The following is a 23,455-nucleotide window of genomic DNA, read 5'->3' on the forward strand; positions in this document are numbered from 1 at the left end:
GAAATTTTTTAGAAGCTTTTAAATATTTTCCAGAAATAATTCAGCAGCGGTACTGAAAAACAAATTTATTAAAAATATTGCACTTAGTGAGATACATTTGGTAAAAAAGTATTATACACAAGGAACATAAAACGCTCATGGAATTTACAATATCGTACATAATTACAAAAATAGATAAAATAAAATAAAACAAAACTGAAAGAACACGTAGAAACAGGTAAATAAATAAAAAAAATTCAAAAAATAACAAACTATGTAAAATATTGCACAAAATTCTTATCATCAATACTGTGTGCTAAAATTAATTAAATAATAATTAGTTTATTCATAAAATTAATTGCACTGACCCCTCCAACCAATCACTCTAATAATATTGCACTTGTAACGTCCGTATGAAAATTCCAAAATGTAATAATTATTTACAATATATTGTACAAGCATCACATAATTATTTATTTATTTTTAACCAGTTACAGAAGCGTACACACTAAACCTACGATTAAAAATATCGACATAAAATATTGCACGTCTTGATATTCTTAATATCTAATATTGCACGATCTAGGCAAATCCCGAGCCCGTTTATTTATTTTTTCTGAACAAGACAGTAGTCTCGTATTGCACTAATTTAAATAAATAAATAAATAAATTATAACAAACCATTTGGTGTATCACACTTTAGTCCCTCTGCAAAAGTTCATGAAGAGCCGCTATGTAAGTTTGCGCCATTTGCAGCGTCTCAAATTTGGAGAGCTTCCTGTCGTTCCCCAACGAAGGAACGACGTCCCTGAGTCTGTCAAAAGCGTCATTCAGACTGTTCATCCTTCTCCGTTCCCTCGCGTTAGCCGCTAGTCTTCGTTTCTTCATCACCTCCATGCCCGCCTGCGGAGGCAATCCCTTTTTGGGTTCCTTCTTGTACTTGCAGGTGTTCGAGTAGGAGCTTTTGTAAAAGTCTTGGCTTCCGTAGGAGTTGATGGGGTCGGTGGATTTGTATCCGTAGATGTTGTTGTTCTCCCCATAGTGGCTCCAGGAGTTGTCCTGTTTGTAGTAGTTGGGGGTGTAGGGCTGCGAGGACATTCCCGGATCGGAGGAGATCGATATGGGACTGGAAAGAGTTAGGGTGTAGTGGCTGTCGGGCGAGGATACCCTAGGCGAGAGACATCCGTCCGAGGAGGATTCGCGGGGTTGATGGTAGTAGTCGTTCTGGCGCAGGAACATCTTCTGGTTGGAGAATCTTCCATCACATAAAACACTCGGCAAGCACAGCGAACTTGTTACAAACTAACGAGGCGCGTGCTCACTACTTCCAGGCAGGAGACATCGTGAGTGTTTATGTTCCGGTTCTTGGACGGGTTAAGTGGTTCACTCGCGCGTGGACTCGTGAAGAACAGGTTCTTCGAGACGGGATGCTGCCAATGTCTCGGAGCCGACTGAAGATGAGGAGCGTGTGTTAGGTGTTAAATCAAAGAAGTGGTAGCGTTCGGCGACCGCGGCTCCGAGGCTTTTCTGTTTTGCCATTGCCACTGTCTAGGTGATCGGTTAGTGATGGACGGTGGCGCTATGGGTGTGACAAACGCCGCAGAAGGCTCCTTCGAAATTCACCCAGTCATCTTCTGGCTATTTCTTCTGTTAGATGTTAAACCAAAAGAATTTCGTTTTCTTAATCCAGGAAATTTTTCAAAAATAACCTAAGGTGCCACAGCTTACTACATCTCAAATAATTATTTGGAAGACCACATTTTAAGGCAGCGCTGGTCGAGGAACAGAAGAATGATTCTGCCGGACCAGCAAGATCGCCCGATTTGAAACCCCTATAAATGGATGAGATTTAATGGCGTTTCCAGTTTTTTTTTGTGTTTGACATTTTTCAAAGTTAATAACGGCTTCGAATCACGGAAATGGCAAAATCCACGATAAATATCTCGAGTTCGGCTTCTGTATGTTGTCCCGGACCGTTAAAAAAATTTACACAACGACAGCCCCAAGCAGCAAAAACAACTTTTTACGAGTATTTGATCGCCATCATGAATATTGAGAAGGTGACAAAGATTAGGTGCTTCTGACACCCGTTCAAGTGTTAAAGCACCATTTTGCATTCCTCTAATCCACGATGTTATCAATTTGGTTCTAGGATGTGAAAAAAAGGACGTCATATGGACCAGGAGATTTTATCGCGCTCGTAAAACACTCCGCTCTGGTGTTTTTTGATATTTTCGAAATAATTTATGAATCGTTGCAATAAAGTCGAGTGACATATGTTTTGGATTAACCTATGGTTTAATTGTTTTCTACGGAAAATTGTACCGTTACGAGTGGCCTCATAAAAGGATCGATTATTTTAATTAACATTGAGGTTAGAACAGATGTTCCAGCAAAATTAATAAAACAGGCAAAGAAATTGCGCTGATGCTCCACTAAATCAGATCTCCTCTTTGAATGACCACGAAATTTAAGCTGCTTCGTCTTTTGTCCTACATAATTCGGTGATAGTGCCGGTCTTAATTAATGATAGATTGGGTTTCATTGATTGTTGTTTTTGTCGATAATGGATTGGTTAGTGGTTTTAATTAGATCATTCTATTTGTGCGTTAAGAACACTTAGACAGATGAATGTGCAATAATTAAGCATATCAATGTATCAGACGAACAATACCACTCCTAATAACAAATAATTCTGATGAATACATTCAAGATGGACGCTTTATATCAATTCACAATTACTCTAACTATTGTTTAAATTACTAAACCGTGAAATTAACGGTTGCGTTTCAAAATACTTCTTTGGTCTTCGATTAATCAAAATCAGTAATATACTAAATTAACAATATTGACAGTTGTCTTACAAAAAAAAAGTTGCATCGGCCGGGAATCGAACCCGGGCCGCCCGCGTGGCAGGCGAGCATTCTACCACTGAACCACCGATGCTGTTGCTCTATGTGGTTTCTTTTTGTTACTTCCAGCAAAATTAAAGATTTTGATTATTTATTTAATAATTTAATGTGAATACCTAAATCCCTAACTTACTTAGTATAGTTCTCTAAATAATGTATTTTTTTGTTGAATACTGTCAGAATTCGAGAATTTTCTCCTATGTAAACGAATTTTGACAAATGTCACAAATTGTCAAAATGAAACGTCAAGCTAATTCTAAAGATCTTAAGCGATTTGAAGCCCTTAAGGGGCTTTAAAGGGCCCACTCATGCCATAAAGAGCCCAATTTACACAGGAACTCGTTAAATAATTATATTATTTTGTAATTTGCAAAGCTCCTGTGATGGTTACTTTTCACAGAACCCCAGCCAGAGACAAAATGCTATATAATTATTACTGACAATGTGAGACTCGACTGCGCCTCTGTGGGGGTCCGCCCCACGAGTCCAATATATTATCTCTGCAATTTCGGCGTTCCTAGAACTTTTTAATTATATTTTAATCGGCACAATCGATAATAAAAACATTTTAACAACGAAATCCGAACAAAATCCTTCTTTCCATATTTGGCTCAATTCTCAGTCTCCTCTACAGTTACAAAGGGAGTGTACTAATTTAGAAAAACTGTCATTATCCTCACACGTCTAATTACACCGTACACAATCCGCCACTAACGAGTCACTATTGGATTCAAATGAAATAAAAACATAATTATCTGATATGAAAATTATGCACCTTACATGACTGATAATCGAAAATTGAAGACGCCGATTTAATTGATTAATGAATACGACTTACAGTTATCCTTCCAAATAAAAGTATGACTGTTAATTTCTGCGGAGATGCTGCAAGACGGTTAATTTGGAGCGGTCATTAGTGACCCCGGCTGAACACTGTCCCAGGAAACGAATATTTAATAAAACGTCGAAAGAATAGCAATTAATGTCGACAGTATTGAAGTGTTTTGCATTTGATTCGACAAGATATGTACATATATTTCATCGCTGATAGCTTCCGGTCGGAGTAGTTTTATTCAATCAGCCGTTGTGGAAGGTGATTTATTCGCAAATCGCCATCCAGTTCTTCAATATTGATAGGTTTATAGTGCATTACAGAACTGTTGGTTTAGCGAAATCGCGTTTTTTTTCAAAGAAATACTGTTGTAACGAACTGGTGATGACTGACTTTCGATTATCATCATGATGTTCAGTTAGGTCATAAAAATGATGGATCTGAGCTGTCTCATGGTATTAAATTACTAAGGCAATACTAATATCTTAAATTTATTTTTATGGTCGAAGGAACAATTACATAATTACGAAGTAACAATTAAATATCTAATTCAATTTCCGGTTGGATTTTTTACAGTTCTTATGTGCTAATTGTTTTTAAAATCGTTTAAGTGACACTTTGAAAAGTCACCCTAGTCCTCTGCAATTTAGCATAAATGCTAAGACAGAGGTATTCCTTTACCAGATTTTTACAAATCTCCCAATGGCATTCATTAACAATGCACAGTTACAATCATTGTAATCTCTGTGAATAATTCATCACGTTGTACGTCCTTTTTATTAATAAATATTATAAAAGCAAGAGCTTTGATGGTTTCATTTGCCGACCACAATAATATAGACATCAACGATTTTTCCTTCCCGGAAAAAACACGAACAACCGGATTGATACGGATTTAGTGCTGCTTTTACAACCTTACGTGTTTACGCAAGTCTCGCGCAAGAATGTCATTCGAGAAAAATTCTTAATCGACTAATTGAATTGTGAAATTTAAAAAATGTTGTCTCAAAATATTCAGACAGCGCCACTAAATATAAATCGAGGAGAGTTGAGACGAGTTAAAAATTACAATTTATAATTTCGGTCAACGTCAAGAAGATCGTTTTCATAGATAGATAAACATTTAAGCAAGGACGTATAAAAGGTTGCATACCTCAGATAAGTTTTTTATTTTACAGTCTGCAATGATTGCTTCCGCATTTTATGGTCTAATAAAATCGCGATCATTATGCCAAGCAGAGGTTGTTATTTAGACTTGTATAACTGTTCAATTTGATAAATTGTAAATGTGTTGAGTTTTAGTTTACTGCAATTTTATTATGGCAACGTTTTAATAAACACTCACCTGGTACATATTTTCTCTCTACGCTTGAGAGAACACAGCAATGTAAAAATAGATACCTGGACATTGTTTCGCATAAGGACATCTGATAATAGAGTCATTATTTTATTTGTCATTTTTGGTTATGGTCAAATTCTGTTGTTAATATTTCTGATCATCTCTCGACAACTTAATTAGTCAATTAATTATTATGTAATTATTTTTAACACAAGTGTAAATTAAGAAATAAGGAATTTTTTTCACATTAGGAAAATATGACATTTCTTTATTTTTAGTTACTGACTCCTTACAATACTGTAGGTATAGTTGGTTGCAAAAAAAAACGGGAAACGAAAATTTTCCTAATTGTCTACTTGACAATACCTATGAAACATTAAAAAAAAATTCAGAATTTTGACGTGAATTCTAACCTATCTCTCGTCAGAAAGTTTCATACTATGAAAAAATTGTAAAAATATGACAATTTTATTCTGACAGTTTCCGATTTTTTGCAACCAACTGTAACAACTAATAGCCCGTTACAGTAGATTGCAAAAAAATCGAGTACATCATAAAAATCAAGAGCACTGAATTTTCCTATTTTTAACACATGTAAATCAGTCTTTTCTGACTTTTAATGGCACGCAAGATATCTTAATGGCATGCTTTTTCAAATAGGTTATGTCTGACACAAGAAATGTCATTATGTCTGACGTAAGAAATAAACATTTTTGACATTTTGCTTGTCTCGGTAACAAAAATATTGGCAAAAAGAAGGATGAATTATTACATTATAGAAAATTTGATGTATGTACTCGATTTTTTTGCAATCGACTGTATCATCTTGTTAAGAGAATGTGAACAATCCAAATCATAGCTGATTGCAGGATGCGAAGAATAAATACATCGTTTTGTACAATAAAAGAAATATGTAGATGAATATATTTTTACCAACAAATTTCTTATAAGGTTCAAAATTTCTGATCTGATCATTTGTAAACGGTCAAAATGTCGTATCGTTAACCAAAATCAAGTAAAAAATTTACCAAAATCTTTTAAACTGAGCTTCTACACGTAAATCTTTTAAGTACTAAAGAAAGGAAAAGCTTATTGGAGATTAAGAAGCGTCTGGATATTCTTTTAGAAGACTTTTTTACGGGGTGATCAAAAAGGACTTTTTGATTTGGCAATACAATTAAGAACATTTTTTATTCGGCTATTTGCAACACTGCAACCGGATATGTGGCTTATTTGACAGATATCTGACGTAACATTAAAAGCCACAAAATGGTAGGTTATGAGAGTATGAGAGTTATGAGAGTTAACGGTATAGTATAGTCCAATTTTTACCCTTTTGAGGTGACGTCACGATTTCCTTCCTCGCTTTCTCTTTATTGAAACGACAGAAACAGAAAAAAACAAAAAAAATAGGCACGTTTATTTATTGATGGTCACTTTGAGGTTATTTTATGCTCCTGTCAATTTGACAATTTTTAATTTCTTTCACTTATTACATTGATTACAAACATAACCTTTCGAAGCAATTGTCAACAAATTTGACACATTTATAGTTATTTATGATCAATTCAAATTTGTTTCTGATCCTAGCTCAAACATACGTAAAGTTACTAGATAATGACGTCATCGCAAAAGGGTAAAAATTGGACTTTAGAATATAGAAATAAATTAAATTTGAAATACATAAAGTCCATTCAAAAATCAAAAAACCACCAACGTCGCTTTTTCCTCGATAATTACTATCGGCAACGCTGTCTAGTGTAAAATTTGTTGAGAAATTTATTATCGGGGGTTCCTGTGAATTCTGTTCTGGCCATGTTTAAGTAAAAATAATAAGAATTAATAAACAAATGAAACGTGCTGAACAATAAAACAATTTGAACGAAATTCAAAGCAATTGAATTTTATTTTGAATCGAATAAATGTCATAATTTATAGTTACCAACATAGTATGAAAAAATAACTACCTAGGGTTTTTTAAATTTTACCAACCTAAAGAAACTGATGGGTAGTTTTTTAATTTTTAAATGGACTTTACAGAACAACAATTTTCAGCGTGAAGTCAACAACCGGAGGTTACTCCAGTTCCAGTTGTACCATTTAAAAATAAAATTCAGTATTACCAACTCAAACGGTCCTTCTTGATCACCCCGTATTTTGTTTACACGTCAACATAAACACTTTCTTATTTTAGCAACAAGAAAAATGACTTATTCCCTAAAACAGGATACATTTATCGTAATAATATGTTATTATAAAATATAGAACTCAACAATGACGAGTATGTTAGTGTTGTCCTCTATACAGTCGCGGCCACGGAATTTTGGCCGTTACTTTCATGTCAATTAAAAAAAATTGATGTAGTCCATGCTTTATTGTCATTATGATTGACTGTTGCAATTGAAATCCAAAAATTTGTCATTATCATATACTTCATTCAAAAAGGTCAATAAAGTGCAGACAATAGATTGCACGAAATGAAGAACCGCGTTTTCATGCAAGTCAGTCAGCGTCAAAATGACAAGTCTTGTAATAGGAAGGAATAGCAGAAAGTGAGGTTACAAATATGTACGTAAGGGTCGCTTTACATCTCATGTCAATTGAATGACAGGTGACGGCGAAAATTCCCTGGCCGTCTTGTCACTTTTCAATAAAATTTTAATCAATCGAATAGACGAAATTTGTTGCGGGTTTGAATTTAATTATTATTACTTTAAATTACGTTATCTTAAAGACCATTATTATTACGCAACCAAATAATCACCTCAATTTACTTTTATATTTATATGTAAGTATTTTTTTATAGTACAGTTACACTATGTATTGTAGGTGCCAAATTTCACAGCCAACTACGATGTAAGAAACATTCATAATAACCCTGTATTATCTAGAACTAGAATATTAGTTTTATACATTCCGAAGGAAAAAATTTGACTACTCTTGACCCTTTGGGGGCTTAATTAAATAAACACCTTTCTCAATTTTAATACTGTTTCCCTTATGCCAAAAAAAATTGTATTGTATTGTTGATCAGCTCTCAAATACCAGGATTTTTCTCCTGAAATTGCTTAAGCATTATCTTGGTGTGGAGTTTCGCAATTCTAGATTTTTTAATACTTTACGTTTTCATAGATACTAGGTAGTAGTGAATAGTGAAACGATTAAAATAAAATCTATAAATTAAACCGTGACAGTGCGTCGTACGATTAATTACCAGTGACTGATTGAACGATTAAACTTTAAGTATCAACTGTCTAAAAGATGGATTTATCGACCTAATAAAATAAACAGACAATTATAATATTTGTCCAGTTTCTTTACACGCAAAAATAAAAAAATTCAAAGCAAGTCAAAAATGAAAAAGACAAGTGGTTTCATGGGCAATTAATAAAATTACTGTAAAGCACGTGTGTAAACAAATTATCGACCACCGGTGTTAAATTGATGAAAATCAAATGCTTTTTCTCACAACATAAACAGGTGTAGGCGTAATTATTCCAATTACTATCTTGAAGGCATCGTCAACCTTGCCCCACAATCCACAAACAAGAATGACCTCTATAAAACATCTTGGAAAGTTCATTAACTCTCTGTATGGCTCGGTACGATAAAGGCTACTTTTACACTAAATTAATTTTACAACAAATTTTTCTGTAATTGATGCTAATTTGACAAGAAATCAATCATTTCGTTTGTACTGCTAGCGTTTTTGAACTCGCCAATTTTTCGCCCAATGCAGAAGAAAAATTAAGAAATCACTTCGAAATCTTGTCAGTATAGAAATTTTTTTTTCAATTTTTGTTGAATTATAAAAGTGAGAATTTGACAGTAGGTGGAAAAACTTTACTGGCATTCATTTCTTTGTAATGACAGTGAGCCATCGACAATCAATATCAGCAGTCCCATCTTCGTCCTGCCCATTCCATTCCATTAATGAATCAATAAGACACAAATTAACACGTCACCAAAAAACTGCATCGCTCCTATCTGCACAATTGATCGGCCATTTCGATAAACAAAGCTTATCGATTTCATTGCCTATTTTAGAGGCGGGCACATCACGCCAAGCCGGAGAGCCCCGTTCTTTAAATACACTTTGATACAGAATAATTGTTTCTCTACCCAATATTTATAGAATCGCCAGTCGTGCGAAACATTTGAAATTTGAAAACGTCAAAAATCCGCAAAAATAGGTCAAGGATGGGACGAGCCACAAAGAAGCGCGTTTTGAAGTTCCTCATGCAAGACAATCGATCAGCTTTTGGGTTCGATGGTTTTATTGGAGCGCACACATGTTGCGTTACACTCTGCTCATCCACACTCAGAGTAGTAAATAAAATGACTCGGACTCGTTCTTCGGAGCTTTGCTTCTTCTTTTCGAGCTGTGTCTGGCTGACGCGAGTGGGGGGAGAGTCTCGCTAAAACTGTGTGGAACACACTTATTGGGATTTATTAGTTTTCAACTTGTTCGATTTGGTGTGCACACCTGTTGGCGTGATTTGATTGGACGAAGAAATCTTCAGGTAAGCTCCTAGGAAGCTTTTTAACACCTACTGCAGCAAAATCCTCAATTTATTATGTATTCGATTTTAATTGAATCATCTTAATGACCAACATTTTCTTACCTTCAATTTACTCATTTACGATTTACATTTAATTAACACTAATGTATTCAGTGACATAACACTCATCTGACGTTTCTTATTCCATTCCATTTAACCGCGATTTTTTTAAATTTTCTCAACACTTCCTATTTTTCAAAATTGACACATTTGCAACAACCCCGATGCAGATTTCTCAAAACTTGTTTCGTATTGCCTCACAAGACAACCAAGATAAGATCGCTGAAATTTGCACAAAGTGAAATCGCGTGCCCCCTCTTCTGAAGCAAAGAAAGGTCACGACAACAATTTACATTTTTATAATGATTATGTTGCAGTAAATCTTAACAATAAAATTTATTTATTTACAGTATGGCAGTCGAATGGGGTTACTCTCAATTCAACGGTGAGTAAAAATACCATTATCAATACGACTTAAGTCGGTTAAACCGGTGATAAGTAATTCTTTTCCAAAACAAAAGCTGCATTAATCAAATGACGGCTTAAAGTCTTGTCAGAGCCGGATTAGCAACGAAAACGAAAAAATGTGATTATTTAAAAACACGATGAATTTCGACGCATGAAAGTGATCGAGATGAGATAACGGCGAATTAAATTTAAATTAAGCGATGCTAAGAGATAAGTTAATAATATCCTGACCCCCAACTTCATTCAAAATATTTATAGAGATAACCTTTCGTTTGTATTGGCGGATTATTCCGATGGAAACGGAGGAAGTGGACAGTGACGGTAATTTTTGCGAAAATTCAACGAAAAGATGATGCAGGATTCTGTAAAAGCAAAACGTCAAAATGTGGAAGTTGTGACCATAGAAACCTTGTTCACTAAGATTATTTTTCAATAAAATTACATATTTTCTATTGTGTGGGGGTAATTAAATAAATGATATGTAATTAAGAAGGAATTGCTATTTATGGTGACGTATGATTGTAGAGAATTTTTATGGCAAATGCGCATTTTACTTTGACGTTTTTTGTTGTTAATGCGAAAAATAAAAAATAATTTATTGGGTTTTCTAAAAATACACAACTAGAAAATAATATCTCTTAGTTTCATTTTTTCAATTCGCAGCTTAACTGAAAGTATCAGGTGTTCATTTAAATTTCCCCTCAAAGTTGGCGTTGAAGAGTCGATTGTGAACGCCCCACGGATCAGCTATTTAAATCTAACCTCACTTTCTGCGTTCTTTGTGTTTTTACTCTGCAGACTGACGACTCTTCAACGCCAACTTTGAAGAGAAATTTAAATGAACACCCGATATACGTACACTGTTCTGAAAATAATCCAAAAATCGATTTTTTTAATTCTCGCACAACACTAAAATGTCCCTACTTGATTCTAATTTTTGGTGATTTTTGGCAACACCTGATTTGACATTAAAATTAAAAAACGCAGTGTTCAAACCAAATGCAATTGGTTAAAAGTGGTCCAGTTGTAAAACTTTCTAACAGCGTTTTCTGTTCTCGTTTGTAATTTCGTTACGTAAACTCGAACGCTGTTACGCTTCTTACGTCTGTACACACCAAAACAAAGCAATATTTTAGGCAAATTACCCACCGGAAAAACACATTAACATGATTGAACAGTGGCGTGCGTCGTTTCCTTTTTAACTCGAAACAATTAAGCAACAACCGATGCACATGTAAATATGCGTTTCTTTTTTGTCATCAATCTGCATCCGAATTAACACGAGAAAATTCTGCCGAGGACAGAAATTATAATAATTGTAAGGAGGGTTTTAACGTCTGCGACGGAAGTGCATTGTTATGCCAATCTCTGTCAATTCTGATAGCATAAATTAATGATTGTGGTATCGCTTGAACGTCACAAACAAGAGAAGAAACGAATGGTAAACAAGATTTTTAATAGTCGCAAGAAAGCAATTTTCTTAATTTCACTTTATACCGTTCACGTTGTTTCGGCATAATGAGAGGCCATGAATTATTTTTTTAACGTTGGACACACTGATTTCCGTCACTAAAATGCCCGGTAAAATGTCTGACATGCGGACCTACCAAAATGAACATATATTGTTCTCGCGAAATCTGAGTATTCTTCTGTTACACACTAGTAAAACTGACAACAATGCACTAGACATTGACGCTATTTATAACCTCAAACTTGGAAAAATATAACCTAATTCAACAGACAGGTTTACTACCAAATTAAATGCAAAATTTCCACGGGGAGGTTAAAACAACGTGAATGCATTTTATTTTTGACGTCTTGGTCGAATTGCAAATGTAAATTTTTAGTATGAACGTTAATTAAAAGAAAAGTCAAGTGACTAGTACGAACCTGTTGTCGTTTTAATTAGACAGTTGAGTATGAGTTGGTTATTTAAGAAAAGCTATTTGTTTAAGAAATTATTATTATTATTATCTATTATTATCTACGAACTAATTTTTAGAAGACCACGCAGGTTACAGTGAAATATCGTGACAGTTCTATAAAAGAAAAGTTTTCTTTATTATTAGAAGATGACGTTGTTCAGCTGTAATCCTTAGTCTAAGCAAACTAGTCCAGAATGAATGAATGAATAACAAAATTTTGAAAATCATTTTTTCTATAATGATGAACAAATGACATAAATCAACGATTCTAATTGGCTAGTTAACACTATCTGGTACCTGACGCAGTAGTATTAATTATAATTAGTAATATGTACCTAAGTGTAAAATTTATGTTCTGGCGTGGTCTTCTGGCACGGACTGAGGCCATAATTCTCTAACATTATTAAGGTACTTGTTCTTTTCGACATTTTAAATGATGACAGTAGCTTGATACCGAGCGATTATTTAAATTTATTATTAGAGTAGGCTATAATTAAATTAGATTGGCAACATTGAATGTTGAGTGTGCAGATCCTGTCAATTGCCTCGGTGAGTAAATTAGAGGTTATGTAAACAAGTTGACGTTAGGTTTCTCTCTTATGTTCAATCGTTTTAATCTGTGATTTAAAAGAAATGAAGCACCAGAGAATACCTAATGCAGTTTTATTAACAATTATAACAAATATTTAAAGTGTTCGATGCAACTGTAACTCGGCGTTTCATATTTTCAAATGCGTTTTAAAAAATCTAAACAGTTACAGCGTTTTTCAACCGGAAAATTAGGGAATGCATTTCAAAAATCTTCACGCAGGCTTCTATGGAATGTTTCCTGCCTTTCAGCGTTCTTAAAATAACTCCCAATAAGAAAAATGTTATGTTCTAAAGTAAATATTTTAAAACGTCACTTTGACAATTTAAATGAAGCTGTTAACAGTCATTGTTGCCAATCTAATTTCAAAAGCATACCCTACTCTAATTATAAATTTAAATGATCGTATGTCAAATATAACGATAAATATGAAGCAAAATTAAAAGTAATTAGTTGATAAAAAATTGTGAAAAATACAAACGAGTACGTAGGCACTATTCCGGCCAAAAAATTTCGTCCGCCCTTTTCCTGTCATTTCACAAAAATTGCGTGTAGTTTAACCTTTAGGTACTGTCATTATGAATGACGTTTGCGAATTAAAATTTGAAATTTATTACTATCACCCATAAGAACATAAAGTCCGTTTTTTTATAATCAATTGCCAAAGTGTCAGGTTGGCAGAAAATTCGTAAGAGTGAATTTTATAAATCACGTTTGGAACATTGACCTTTGAAATTGTCACCGATTGTCACATTTGACAATTTAAATTAAACACGTGTCTCACACTCATAAACATAACATAACCTCAATAATCATCTAGGGGAAATCTAGGGTGAAATGAGATAGAACTGGACCAAATGTCAATGATTTTTTGTATACAGTCTGGTCTTGTTCTGACAATTGATTATAAAAAAAAACGGACACAATTTAACTGACACATGTACACATGTGAAGTGAGGTTATTCGTTTCTAAAGGCTACTTTACAGCATACGTGAGTGGAATGACAGTTGTGGACCAAATTTTATGTCCGCCATTGTACGTAGCAACACCTTAAATTTTTTAATTCTTTCTTTTTACGGAGATCAAGAAAGAAGGACTGTTTGAGTTGGCAATACATTTTTTTATTCGACTATTTACAACACTGCAACCGTATACCTACAATATGTTTTGTTGGTTTGACAGACATTTGACGTAACATTGACACCGACAAAATGGCACGTTATGAAAGTAGAAACGAAATACACAATTTACTAAAAAATAAAAGGAAAGGCTCCAAGTGCCCTCCATTTTGCTCTAAACATAAATTAACTCTTTTTTTAGGCTCTCGAACACATTCATCAGCATGTTTAATTTAATTTGAAATGTCAAATGTTACTTGTCAATGATGCGGCTGGCGTGTGAAGCCGTCAACAACCGGAAGTTACTCCAGCTGTACCTACATTTAAAAATAAAATTCAGTATTACCAACTGAAACAGTCCTTCTTGGTCACCTTGTATTGTTAGATAGATAATTGGATTGTCTTTTTCTGCAAAATTTCCAAGCGCGTTTTCAAGAATCACGAATAATCCAAACAAAATAAACTTCGCCAGTTTCTGCCTATTTTTAACCGTAACATTTCCCAGAACAAACACGTCTGTCACATTACGGTCTCATAATTTTTTGTTTCGTTTCAGCAGTAACAGTAACAAATCGTGATCGAATACGACCCGATCCATCTGACGTAGCCGTTATAAAATCACCTTTCAAATTTTCCCAATTAAATCCAGTTACGCACAACAATCGTGGCGTAATCTTGCAAAATCTTGTCCGATTTCGCGGTTTCGTGTTTTCCTCGGAAGTGCCTGCATACCGCGTTAACTCCAATTAGTACGACAAAAGAGACGCGTGTCGCCGCCAACAAACCGCAGCGAAATAATTCACCAAGATATAATGGCCTTGTAACGAATGTATTCACCGACGAACGGCCATAAATTCTTCAAATACAAACAGACAAATTTTATTATTAAGTATGCATTATTGTCGACAAAGGAGTTGCACGAACATGTGCATGTGTTATTATGTAAATCACCGTTCGTTCAACGAAACTACGCGCTTTCAGGACCTGAAACTTGGGCGAAATGCTACCCGGAAGCTGCGGGAGATCGCCAAAGTCCGATCGACATTCAACAGGTCAACTTGAAGAGCTTGAACACCAACAAGAAGCTGACGTGGAAGTACATCGCCGAAAATACTGAAGACGTCACCAATACGGGGTATTGCTGGAAAGTTCACGTGAACGGGGAGGGATCAGGTAAATATGTGATCTTGTGCGAAAAGTGACGGATGAGATGTTGCTATCGCGAGAAATAACAGCACTACTCGTAATTTGACGTTTCATGTGCCGCTCTTCATTTCTAATCTAATCTAAAAACAACATTTAAGAAATTATTAAATCTTAGTTGGCAATAATGCAAGAGATGTACAAAGTCTCTCTCAAAGAATGTATATCAAGAGTCCTGTGGAATTCGAATACCTATATCTGATTTTTGCCGCTCTGGAGCATATTGTGGTACCAAATAGAAAAACAGAGGTTATGTAAGTCCTTAATGACAGGTTATTAACAATCTGTTGTAAGAGGAAAAGTAATTAGAATGTGGAAAAACTGAGGGAAATCACAAGCAAAACAACTAAGACTTCGCACTCACATCGGACGCTAAGATTTAATAAACTGACATTTGACTGTTGACATCTGATTTGACAGCTACATAGTTCAGCACTTGATATACGCTCTTTTAGAGATACTTTGTATATTTGCAAGACCACATTTTCACATAATCTCCATTACACTATAAAAAACCAAGGCAAAGTTTCTTTAGAGCTTCTTCTGACAGTTTCTGGCAGATTTTTTTTTAATATTATTTATTTACGATCTGTTTATTAGGACTCGTTCGTTTTTGCCGTAACATTCCAAGTTAATAATTTGAAAGTTTTATTTGTTTAAAAATTGACATGAACGCTGCAGCTCCAGACACTACACTTAAAACACCATAAACCCTGCGAAAGTTTTCCTCTCTCATAACATTTCATATTTTCTTGTCATTCAGATTGACAAGCCTTCAGCAGAAACTATTCTAGTTGTATGTTTAACGTTGTATTGTACTTATAAAACTTCTTTGTTCTCTGTATTGTTGTAGAATTAAACGGAGGTCCGTTGGAAGATAAATATGTCCTTGAACAATTCCACTGTCACTGGGGTGAAAGTAATGATCAAGGATCGGAGCACACCGTGAACGGTCAAAAATTTGCAGGAGAGGTAACATTGCAAAATAATTTTCTAATCAAGTTACCAACCGTAACTTTTTAAGCTACACCTTGTCCATTGGAACACCACAAGATATCACTCTTTTGGAGAAGCGGCGAAGCATCCTGACGGTGTTTGTGTTATAGGCGTCTTTTTAAAAGTAACCACTTCACTTACGAATTCACAAAATACTTTAACATTTTCTCTAGACGGGTAAAAGAAATCTGGAACTGGACAAAATCACGGCGCAACTACCCAAAATCGAGTTTAAAGGGCAATCGGCGAAGATAGGAGTCCCCTTGAACCCCGGTTTGTTCATCCCGAACGAAAGTGGTTACTACACTTATCAGGGTTCGTTAACGACTCCGCCGTGTTCGGAGTGCGTCATCTGGATAGTATTTAAAGAACCCATGGAGGTCTCCCACGAGCAGGTCGGTGTTAAGCGTAAGTCTTCATTTCATCTGTAAGCGTTTCTTTTCAGTTGACGGTGTTTCGAAACTTGAAATGCTACTGTAAAGAAGATAGTTGTCCCTGTGACGAATTCCAGGGGTTTGTCAAAAATAATTTTAGACCCACGTTACCCTTGGGAAAGAGGGAGATTCGGGAGTGTCGACAATAATAGTGATTACGATTTCGGCATAAACTGCAGTATTTTTATTTTAGAGTATAATTGCAGTTTTCTCGCAAAAAATTGCAAAAACGCACAAATGTGCCTTAAAATTATCATATTTATATAAAAAACACCATGTAGATATCTATTTTTAGATTACCTGGCTGGCGTGCCATTGTAATATGTTGAACAATAAAAAATCAAATTGTAGTTTTCTTTTGGTCTCATAAAGCCTTTCTGACGTAAGATTTTTTTTTTAAACAAGGTAATGAGAACTTCTACCAATAAATTACACAATTAAAAAATATGTAATACTGATTAATTACATAAATTACAAAATAATTACGGCAACTGTCTGATTAGAATATTAATTGATCATAATTTCTCTGATGAATTTGTCTTAAGAACACAGTAAAAAAGGAAAAATTCCTCCAAAATAAACTATTGGGAAAACGAGTTGCTGTATAGTTGGTTGTCTACCATCTTATAAAAGTTTACGTTTCAAAGTTATCAGCCGGTGTAGCATGCGCTACTTTTTACTTTTCAGGTTGTTACTTACAACATTATTTCCTAAATAAGAAAATGTTTTAAATTTAAAATAAATGTACTACTGCAACATGCAGAATGCCCGTTTTATTTCTTCACGCCTGAAGATTCAGAGATAGGCAACATATTAAACATTCCATAGACAATTTGCACATAGAAGTTATTTTTTTAAATTAAGAATTATAGTGGGACTAAAATTAAACTCAAAACGTCAAAGAAATTATTGAAAACGATTAGATGGAGGAAAATAAGAAATAAAAAAATCTGACGACTTTCATTTGGAAAAAAATCTATAGAAGAAATCATCACAGCGAATCGAAATTCTTACCCTGCACTGGTGTCACTCTGTGTATCAAATGATTATTTTATTCTCTAGAGTTGTCGTTGATTTCTCTAATGACACATGTTTATTAAAAATTCAATTAAAAATTCCACTTAAGTCGTTTGTAAACAAGTTTGCTCGTTAGTGACTCAAGCGGCGAATATTTTAATTTTAGACAGACAAGGAAAATATGTTAAAGTGTCAATAAACGACAAAAAATCTTGTTTTACTCTGACGTTTCATAAATAAAACTGAGCCTTATTTTGTTGCTTTCAAACTTTAAACTCGTCTAATCGGTCATTACTACCAGGAATAAAGCAATTCCTCTTCCTTTTGCCGCATCTGGCGAACTGGAACTTTTCCAACTGTTGTCTATTTAGGGAAACTCCTCAAACGTCCGGTACCACCGAACAAAAACAATCCGTAGTCAACTTCGCAGTCTTCTACGAACGTTTGGTTTTCTACTAATCGCCAAAAATAATGGATAAAGCAATTTGGGGGTTGAAATAAATGCAAGTTCTTTGTTTTGGATTTGTTACAATCTACACATCACAACACAGACCAATTGAAAAAAATACTATCTGACGCCATGAGCTTGACAAGAAACATTTTACGATGAGTTTTGTATTTTCACATAATTAAACGTCTTTCGCGGCTTATGCACGGCTGAATCTGTGCCAAATAAAACGGCTGCGACCGTTGCTGTACTATTTTAACTTGCACGAATGTACCAACAATAAACAAAGGTGGAAAAATATATTTTAAATTATTTGATGACGTTAATGAAAAACATGTTTTCTCGCTATTCTTCTTGTTTGCACTAGAATTACCAGTTACTACGAGTATGTATCCAAGATTAATTCGGACAATGCGAACGATGGTTTGACATTTTCGGCACACAAAAGAAGTGACATTTTGGAGTATGTACAAGGTGATCAAAAAGAACTGTTTGGGTTGGTAACACTGAATTTTATTTATAAATTTAGTACAACTGAAGTAATTTCCGGTTGTTGACGGCTTGACACTGACGGCAGGATCATTGACACGTGATATTTGACATTTCAAATTAAAGCGCTAGATATTTCACATTAATTTTTCTATTTTACGTTTATAACAAAGCTAATTCGAGTGCTGTAATAGACTAGTGACTTAGTACAGTTTACATTTTCAAGGTTGGTAATTTTCAATGTCAAACATCAAATGCCTAACGCCAAATCACGCTGAACAAACAATATAAATAACAAAAAACATTTGTTTTACCAACCACCATAAAATTCCCCAAATTTGAAAAAAAAATCATTTAAAAAAGGCGCAAAATAGAAAAATAGTGTGATAAATATCTCGTTTATAGCGCATCTTGTAGCACTTACTCCTTCATGGGACTCCTCGCAAGCTCGTCGTGCCCTAAACCCGTGCGTGCTACAAAATGGTTCTTATAAAGACTCGCATCATAATACACCATTATTTAAGATTGTTTTCACACGATATTTTCATTGGATTGGCATATTTTCAGCACAGTGTAATTTCTTTTTGTCGTTACTTTTTACTCTCATACCATTTTATCCTTGCTAATGTTACGTCAAATATCTGTCAAATAAAGCAACAAAACAAACAAGTTTGCAGTGTTGCAAATAGCTGAATAAAAAAAATATTCCTAATTGTATTGCCAACCCAAACACTCCTTCTTGATCACTTTGTATTTCTCAAAATCATTAGGTCCTTACGGAAAATGCTCTTGTCAGAAACGGTGTCAATCTGTTACATTTTCGCCACGACGAGACCTTCCCATCAATTTAAATTGAGTAATTAAACCTTCTGTACTTTTCCTCCGAGGCATCTATTTAAGAGAGCCACTCGAGACAATTGACCAGTTGGTCAACAAAACGATTATGCGTTCGATTAGTGTAAAAAGAGTAGTTAATTAAAGTTGAATAAACTCATGTGATCAGTCGAGTGGCATCTTTCGCGTGTGAAAATGCAAATTTCGTCGTCTCTCGCCGAAAAAGCCTCCCAAAGAACTAGGATTTACCAATACATGGCAGCTCTCACTGGTAACTAACACTCAGTACTTTTAAAATCCCATTAAAATCAGTGAAATTCTTGTAGGCACTTTAGGAATAGTTTCCAGTGAAATGCATTACGGATGGCCCTCACCGTCTCTTCCAATCCTCTACAACGGTACTTACAAATTCCGCCTGGAGAAAACTGAAGGATCTTGGTTGGCGATCATGCCTCTCCTTGGTGCAATTCTCGGCGCGATAGTCACAGGCCTAGTTATCGACACTCTAGGCCGAAAAAGACTGATCCTGTTCTCTTCGATGCCATTCTTCGCCTCGTGGATCATGATCGGCCTCGCCGACACCTCCGTCCTTTTACACATCGCACGATTCATCGCAGGACTAACAGACGGACTGTCCTTCACGGCCGTCCCCATGTTCCTCGGCGAGATCGCGGAGCCCAAAATCCGAGGACTGTTAAGTTCCATGTGCCCGGTGTCCATAGTGTTCGGCCTCCTTTTGATCAACATCCTCGGCAGCCATCTCACCATATCGACCACGGCGTTCGTGTCGTCCGCGATTCCGGTGGTTCTCCTGTTGACCTTCGTGTGGATCCCCGAGAGCCCGTATTTTCTTCTGATGAGGGGGAGACACGCCGAGGCCCGGCGAAGCCTTCAGAAGTTCCGCGGGACGCAAGACGTCGACGTGGAACTCGAGAGGCTGTCCGTGGCTGTCAAAGAACAAAACCAGAACAACGGCAAGCTCCTGGATTTGTTCACCAAGGCGAGCAACCGGAAGGCGGTTTTTATCGCGCTGGGACTCCGGACGGTGCAACAACTAACCGGAATCACTGCCATCACGATCTACTGTAAAACTATTTTCCAAAAATCGGACAGTTTTTTGTCGCCTGGAACCGCCACGATCATTTACTTTACAGTGCAGCTGGCGCTGTCAGCGCTTTCGTCTTTAATGGTGGACACGTCGGGGCGAAGGCCCCTCTTGATCATTTCTTTGTCGGGGACTGCAGTGACGCTCTTGATCAACGGAACTTACCTCTACATCAAGAACTGCACGAAGATCGATACTCGCGATTTTGATTTTGTCCTCTTGGTAGCTCTGCTGTGCTTCGTTATTATTTTCAGTCTGGGGCTTCAAACTATTCCCTTACTGATAATGTCCGAAATGTTCCCGACGAATGTTAAAGCGTTCGCTCTGTGTCTAGCTGATGTTTATTTTAGTTTTATAGCTAGTGTCATTTCCAAGTTTTTTGACGGCACCACGGAAGCTTTCGGGATGCACGTGCCGTTCTACACTTTTACAGTCTTTTGTGTTTTTGGACTGGTCTTCATCATTTTCTGCGTACCTGAAACAAAAGGCAGAACCTTAGAGGACATCCAAAGGTACTTAAAGGGAGAAATCAAGTTGTAGTATTATTGCTGTGATCCTAAAACCTACTGTAACTGTTTTCTTAACAGAAAATACGCAATAAATGTATTTATTGTTTTCAACTCTCATTCTTATTCTCATTTTTCTCCTTTGTAAACTGCCTCTTAACTGCCCTAAAGGAAAATGAGCAGATAACAGATAACAGACAACACATTCAACGTCACATTTCTGACAGGTCTTGAAAAATTTGTCAAAACTGTCAAAAGCAAGTGCGAAACCATTTTTAAAAGATTTGGAAGCTTCAGGGACGTCGTTTCAAACAATAAAATTTTGTATGCAACTCGTTTCTGGGTAAATTGGGCTTTTCTAATTGCCCTCGAGGCCTTAAAACCTGTACTTTCCCCCATTTACCCCCCCACGTCAAAATTGAGGTTATGTCTGTCAGTCTGTCTAACGTAATTGAAATGTTGAACGTAATCAATGTTAAAGGTTTCAATGAAATGTAGGTTTATGTAGGTACATACTTGTATTTAAAGAATATTTTGTAGAACACAGTTGCAGTTTAAACAATGAAGAAAACGTTAATTTTTTCGGGGTTGAATACATTTTGTCGTTTTAAACCCATCACATATGATTGCAGACGTCCAACGTAATATTTTAAAAAAGTATTTACGGAAATAAGTGAGAATTTAGAAAATAGGTATTTAATACGATACATTGAATATGTTTGAAGCTTTCGCACAAATCGCCTTTTTACTCAATTCAGGGTTGTCACCTTTCAGCTCTTCGCAGTACCGAATCAGGGCCGTTTTTTCACTCTCTGTGCACTACGAAGGCACCTTTTCAAATTTTGTGCGTTAATTTTTCAACGCAAATGACACTTATGCGCAATGACAGCGCCGATGACATTGCACGGCTCGACGTTGCCAACCTATATTGTGAAATGCACTTTCAATTGCTCATACCAACTTGACAACACTTTGACAGCTGATTTAAAAAAAAAAGGACTGTATTAAGGGCATAATCAGGTGATTATGGCACGAGGGAATGTTTAAAGCCCGAGGAACGAGGACTTTTAAATTCCCGAGGGCCATAATCGACAATTATTGTTTTCAAGTGTCATAAATTCTCATTTTTCTCCTTTGTAAACTGCCTCTTAACTGCCGTAAAGCAAAATGAGCAGATAATAACGAACCGTTGCCCTAGACAACACACCCAACGTCACATTTCTGACAGGTCTTGAAAAATTTGTCAAAACTGTCAAAAGCACATGCGAAACCATTTTTAAAAGATTTGGAAGCTTCAGGGACGTCGTTTCAAACAATAAATGTATTTATGCATTTTCTAAATCGTCTTTTTGATAATCTGAACCGTCTTTAATTTTACAAAAAACGTACAGATGACTTATTATAAGTATATTTCAGACTTGCATAATAGACAGTGTCACAATAGAACAACAGTAACTGCTGTAGTTAAGTAATCGTTACTTATCTGGAATTTAATTAGTCCTAATGTGCCTCATTATTTGTTAACACGTTTAAAACCATCGGATCTTTTACAAACACGCAAACAGAAGAATGTAATTTTTTAACGATCCTCGCCCAAAAATCGATGCACCCGTGCCAAATTCCCCGTCTTTTTTTAACTGAATTGGGTTAATACAACCTCGATTTCGCATCATCTGCACTCGATCGGTCGATTATAATTCTCTTAACAGCTTGGCATTGAGTTGTTCTGGCAATTATTTCCGTCAATACGCGACTGAACAACAGGCAAACGTCCAAAATTGCAAACTAAATGGGTGAAGTGAAAAACGAAGGTGGACAAGGGCCAGAAATTTCAAATGTGACGTCTTTATCTTGATGACGTGTTTTGGGTGGGCATTTAGAGGAAAATACGTAGCACGGGCCAAGGAAAAACCTGACACCGATCAAAATAGGTAGTTAATGTACAAAAAAAACACCTACTAAAAAGTGCACCTATTCAAATATTGATAACTAGAAATTAAATTTAAAAATAAAAATGGAAGAGGCGGAGTTGTGGTCGTAAAAATTCCACAGGATTCAAGAGAAATGCTTTCTTCCATTTGGCATTTTTATTTGGTCAAATGTGACGTGACGATGAAAATGTTAAGCATTTTTTTTTATTTTACCGCCTAATGGAATCGTAGTCGTAATGTGTAAATATTAAATATATGATAGTGATACTGTGGATACATATCATAAATAACAATTTTTAATATTATATAATCAAATATGGGTTAATCTGGGGAAAATTACAAAGCAGTAAAGCCTACCGATGTGTAGAATTATTTTAAATTTTTAGATACCCTGTGACACGTTTCGGTGACGACAGAATATTTTCGAAAATACCAAAAAAAAAAAAACAAATTTTGACAGATTTAGAATTCTTCCGTTGTTCAAACATATTGACAAAACTCTTACGCAATAACATTTAGAAAATGTGAAAAACAATTCCACCGTAAACTTGTCCCTGGATGCTCTTGTGTAGCAAGAAAATGGTCACAGCATTCAGGGCCATTTTTAAATACATGTACCGTTGAGACTCACTTCCACACCACCATACAAAAACATCATTACTCTTTAAATCTGACACATTATTGGCCACCATTAATGCAAAATGTATAAATTTTAGGTCAAAGTCGGTCCTTGATTAATTACGAAAAAAAAAATTGTACCAAGGATA

At 35.5% G+C, this 23,455-nt stretch overlaps 3 protein-coding genes and 1 non-coding gene across 4 annotated transcripts; 2 read left to right on the forward strand and 2 right to left on the reverse strand.

Moving 5' to 3' along the window:
- Positions 1 to 20: 20 nt before the first annotated feature.
- On the reverse strand, positions 21 to 7,748 carry LOC138140064 (uncharacterized). Its single transcript, XM_069060766.1, has one exon. It carries the CDS (start codon positions 1,216 to 1,218, stop codon positions 679 to 681), a length of 540 nt encoding a protein of 179 aa, XP_068916867.1. The 5' UTR covers positions 1,219 to 7,748; the 3' UTR covers positions 21 to 678.
- On the reverse strand, positions 2,855 to 2,925 carry TRNAG-GCC (transfer RNA glycine (anticodon GCC)). The gene has a single exon. It is a non-coding gene; the product is annotated as a tRNA-Gly (tRNA).
- Positions 7,749 to 9,409: 1,661 nt separating the features above from the next.
- On the forward strand, positions 9,410 to 16,708 carry CAH1 (carbonic anhydrase 1). The gene is made up of 7 exons (XM_069060910.1): positions 9,410 to 9,585; positions 10,035 to 10,069; positions 14,707 to 14,898; positions 15,782 to 15,900; positions 15,953 to 16,048; positions 16,098 to 16,319; positions 16,370 to 16,708. The coding sequence occupies exons 2-7, from the start codon at positions 10,036 to 10,038 to the stop codon at positions 16,505 to 16,507; spliced, it is 801 nt and encodes a 266-aa protein (XP_068917011.1). The 5' UTR covers positions 9,410 to 9,585; position 10,035; the 3' UTR covers positions 16,508 to 16,708.
- A 1,884-nt stretch (positions 16,709 to 18,592) lies between these two features.
- On the forward strand, positions 18,593 to 20,873 carry LOC138140123 (facilitated trehalose transporter Tret1-like). Its single transcript, XM_069060887.1, has 2 exons — positions 18,593 to 19,417; positions 19,473 to 20,873. Exons 1-2 carry the CDS (start codon positions 19,342 to 19,344, stop codon positions 20,789 to 20,791), a joined length of 1,395 nt encoding a protein of 464 aa, XP_068916988.1. The 5' UTR covers positions 18,593 to 19,341; the 3' UTR covers positions 20,792 to 20,873.
- The last annotated feature ends 2,582 nt before the right edge of the window (positions 20,874 to 23,455 follow it).

Source organism: Tenebrio molitor, chromosome 1 (assembly GCF_963966145.1).
Source record: "Tenebrio molitor chromosome 1, icTenMoli1.1, whole genome shotgun sequence".
Taxonomy (NCBI): domain Eukaryota; kingdom Metazoa; phylum Arthropoda; class Insecta; order Coleoptera; family Tenebrionidae; genus Tenebrio; species Tenebrio molitor.

Bases quoted from the DNA above. Each gene is read 5' to 3' on its own strand.
- LOC138140064 (XM_069060766.1), bottom strand. From the start codon at position 1,218: ATGTTCCTGCGCCAGAACGACTACTACCATCAACCCCGCGAATCCTCC.
- CAH1 (XM_069060910.1), top strand. From the start codon at position 10,036: ATGGCAGTCGAATGGGGTTACTCTCAATTCAACG. The intron at 14,899-15,781 runs GTAAATATGTGA...GTATTGTTGTAG, and splicing joins CGTGAACGGGGAGGGATCAG to AATTAAACGGAGGTCCGTTG. The intron at 16,320-16,369 runs GTCGGTGTTAAG...GTTTCTTTTCAG, and splicing joins TGGAGGTCTCCCACGAGCAG to TTGACGGTGTTTCGAAACTT.
- LOC138140123 (XM_069060887.1), top strand. From the start codon at position 19,342: ATGCAAATTTCGTCGTCTCTCGCCGAAAAAGCCTCCCAAAGAACTAGG. The intron at 19,418-19,472 runs GTAACTAACACT...AAATTCTTGTAG, and splicing joins ATACATGGCAGCTCTCACTG to GCACTTTAGGAATAGTTTCC.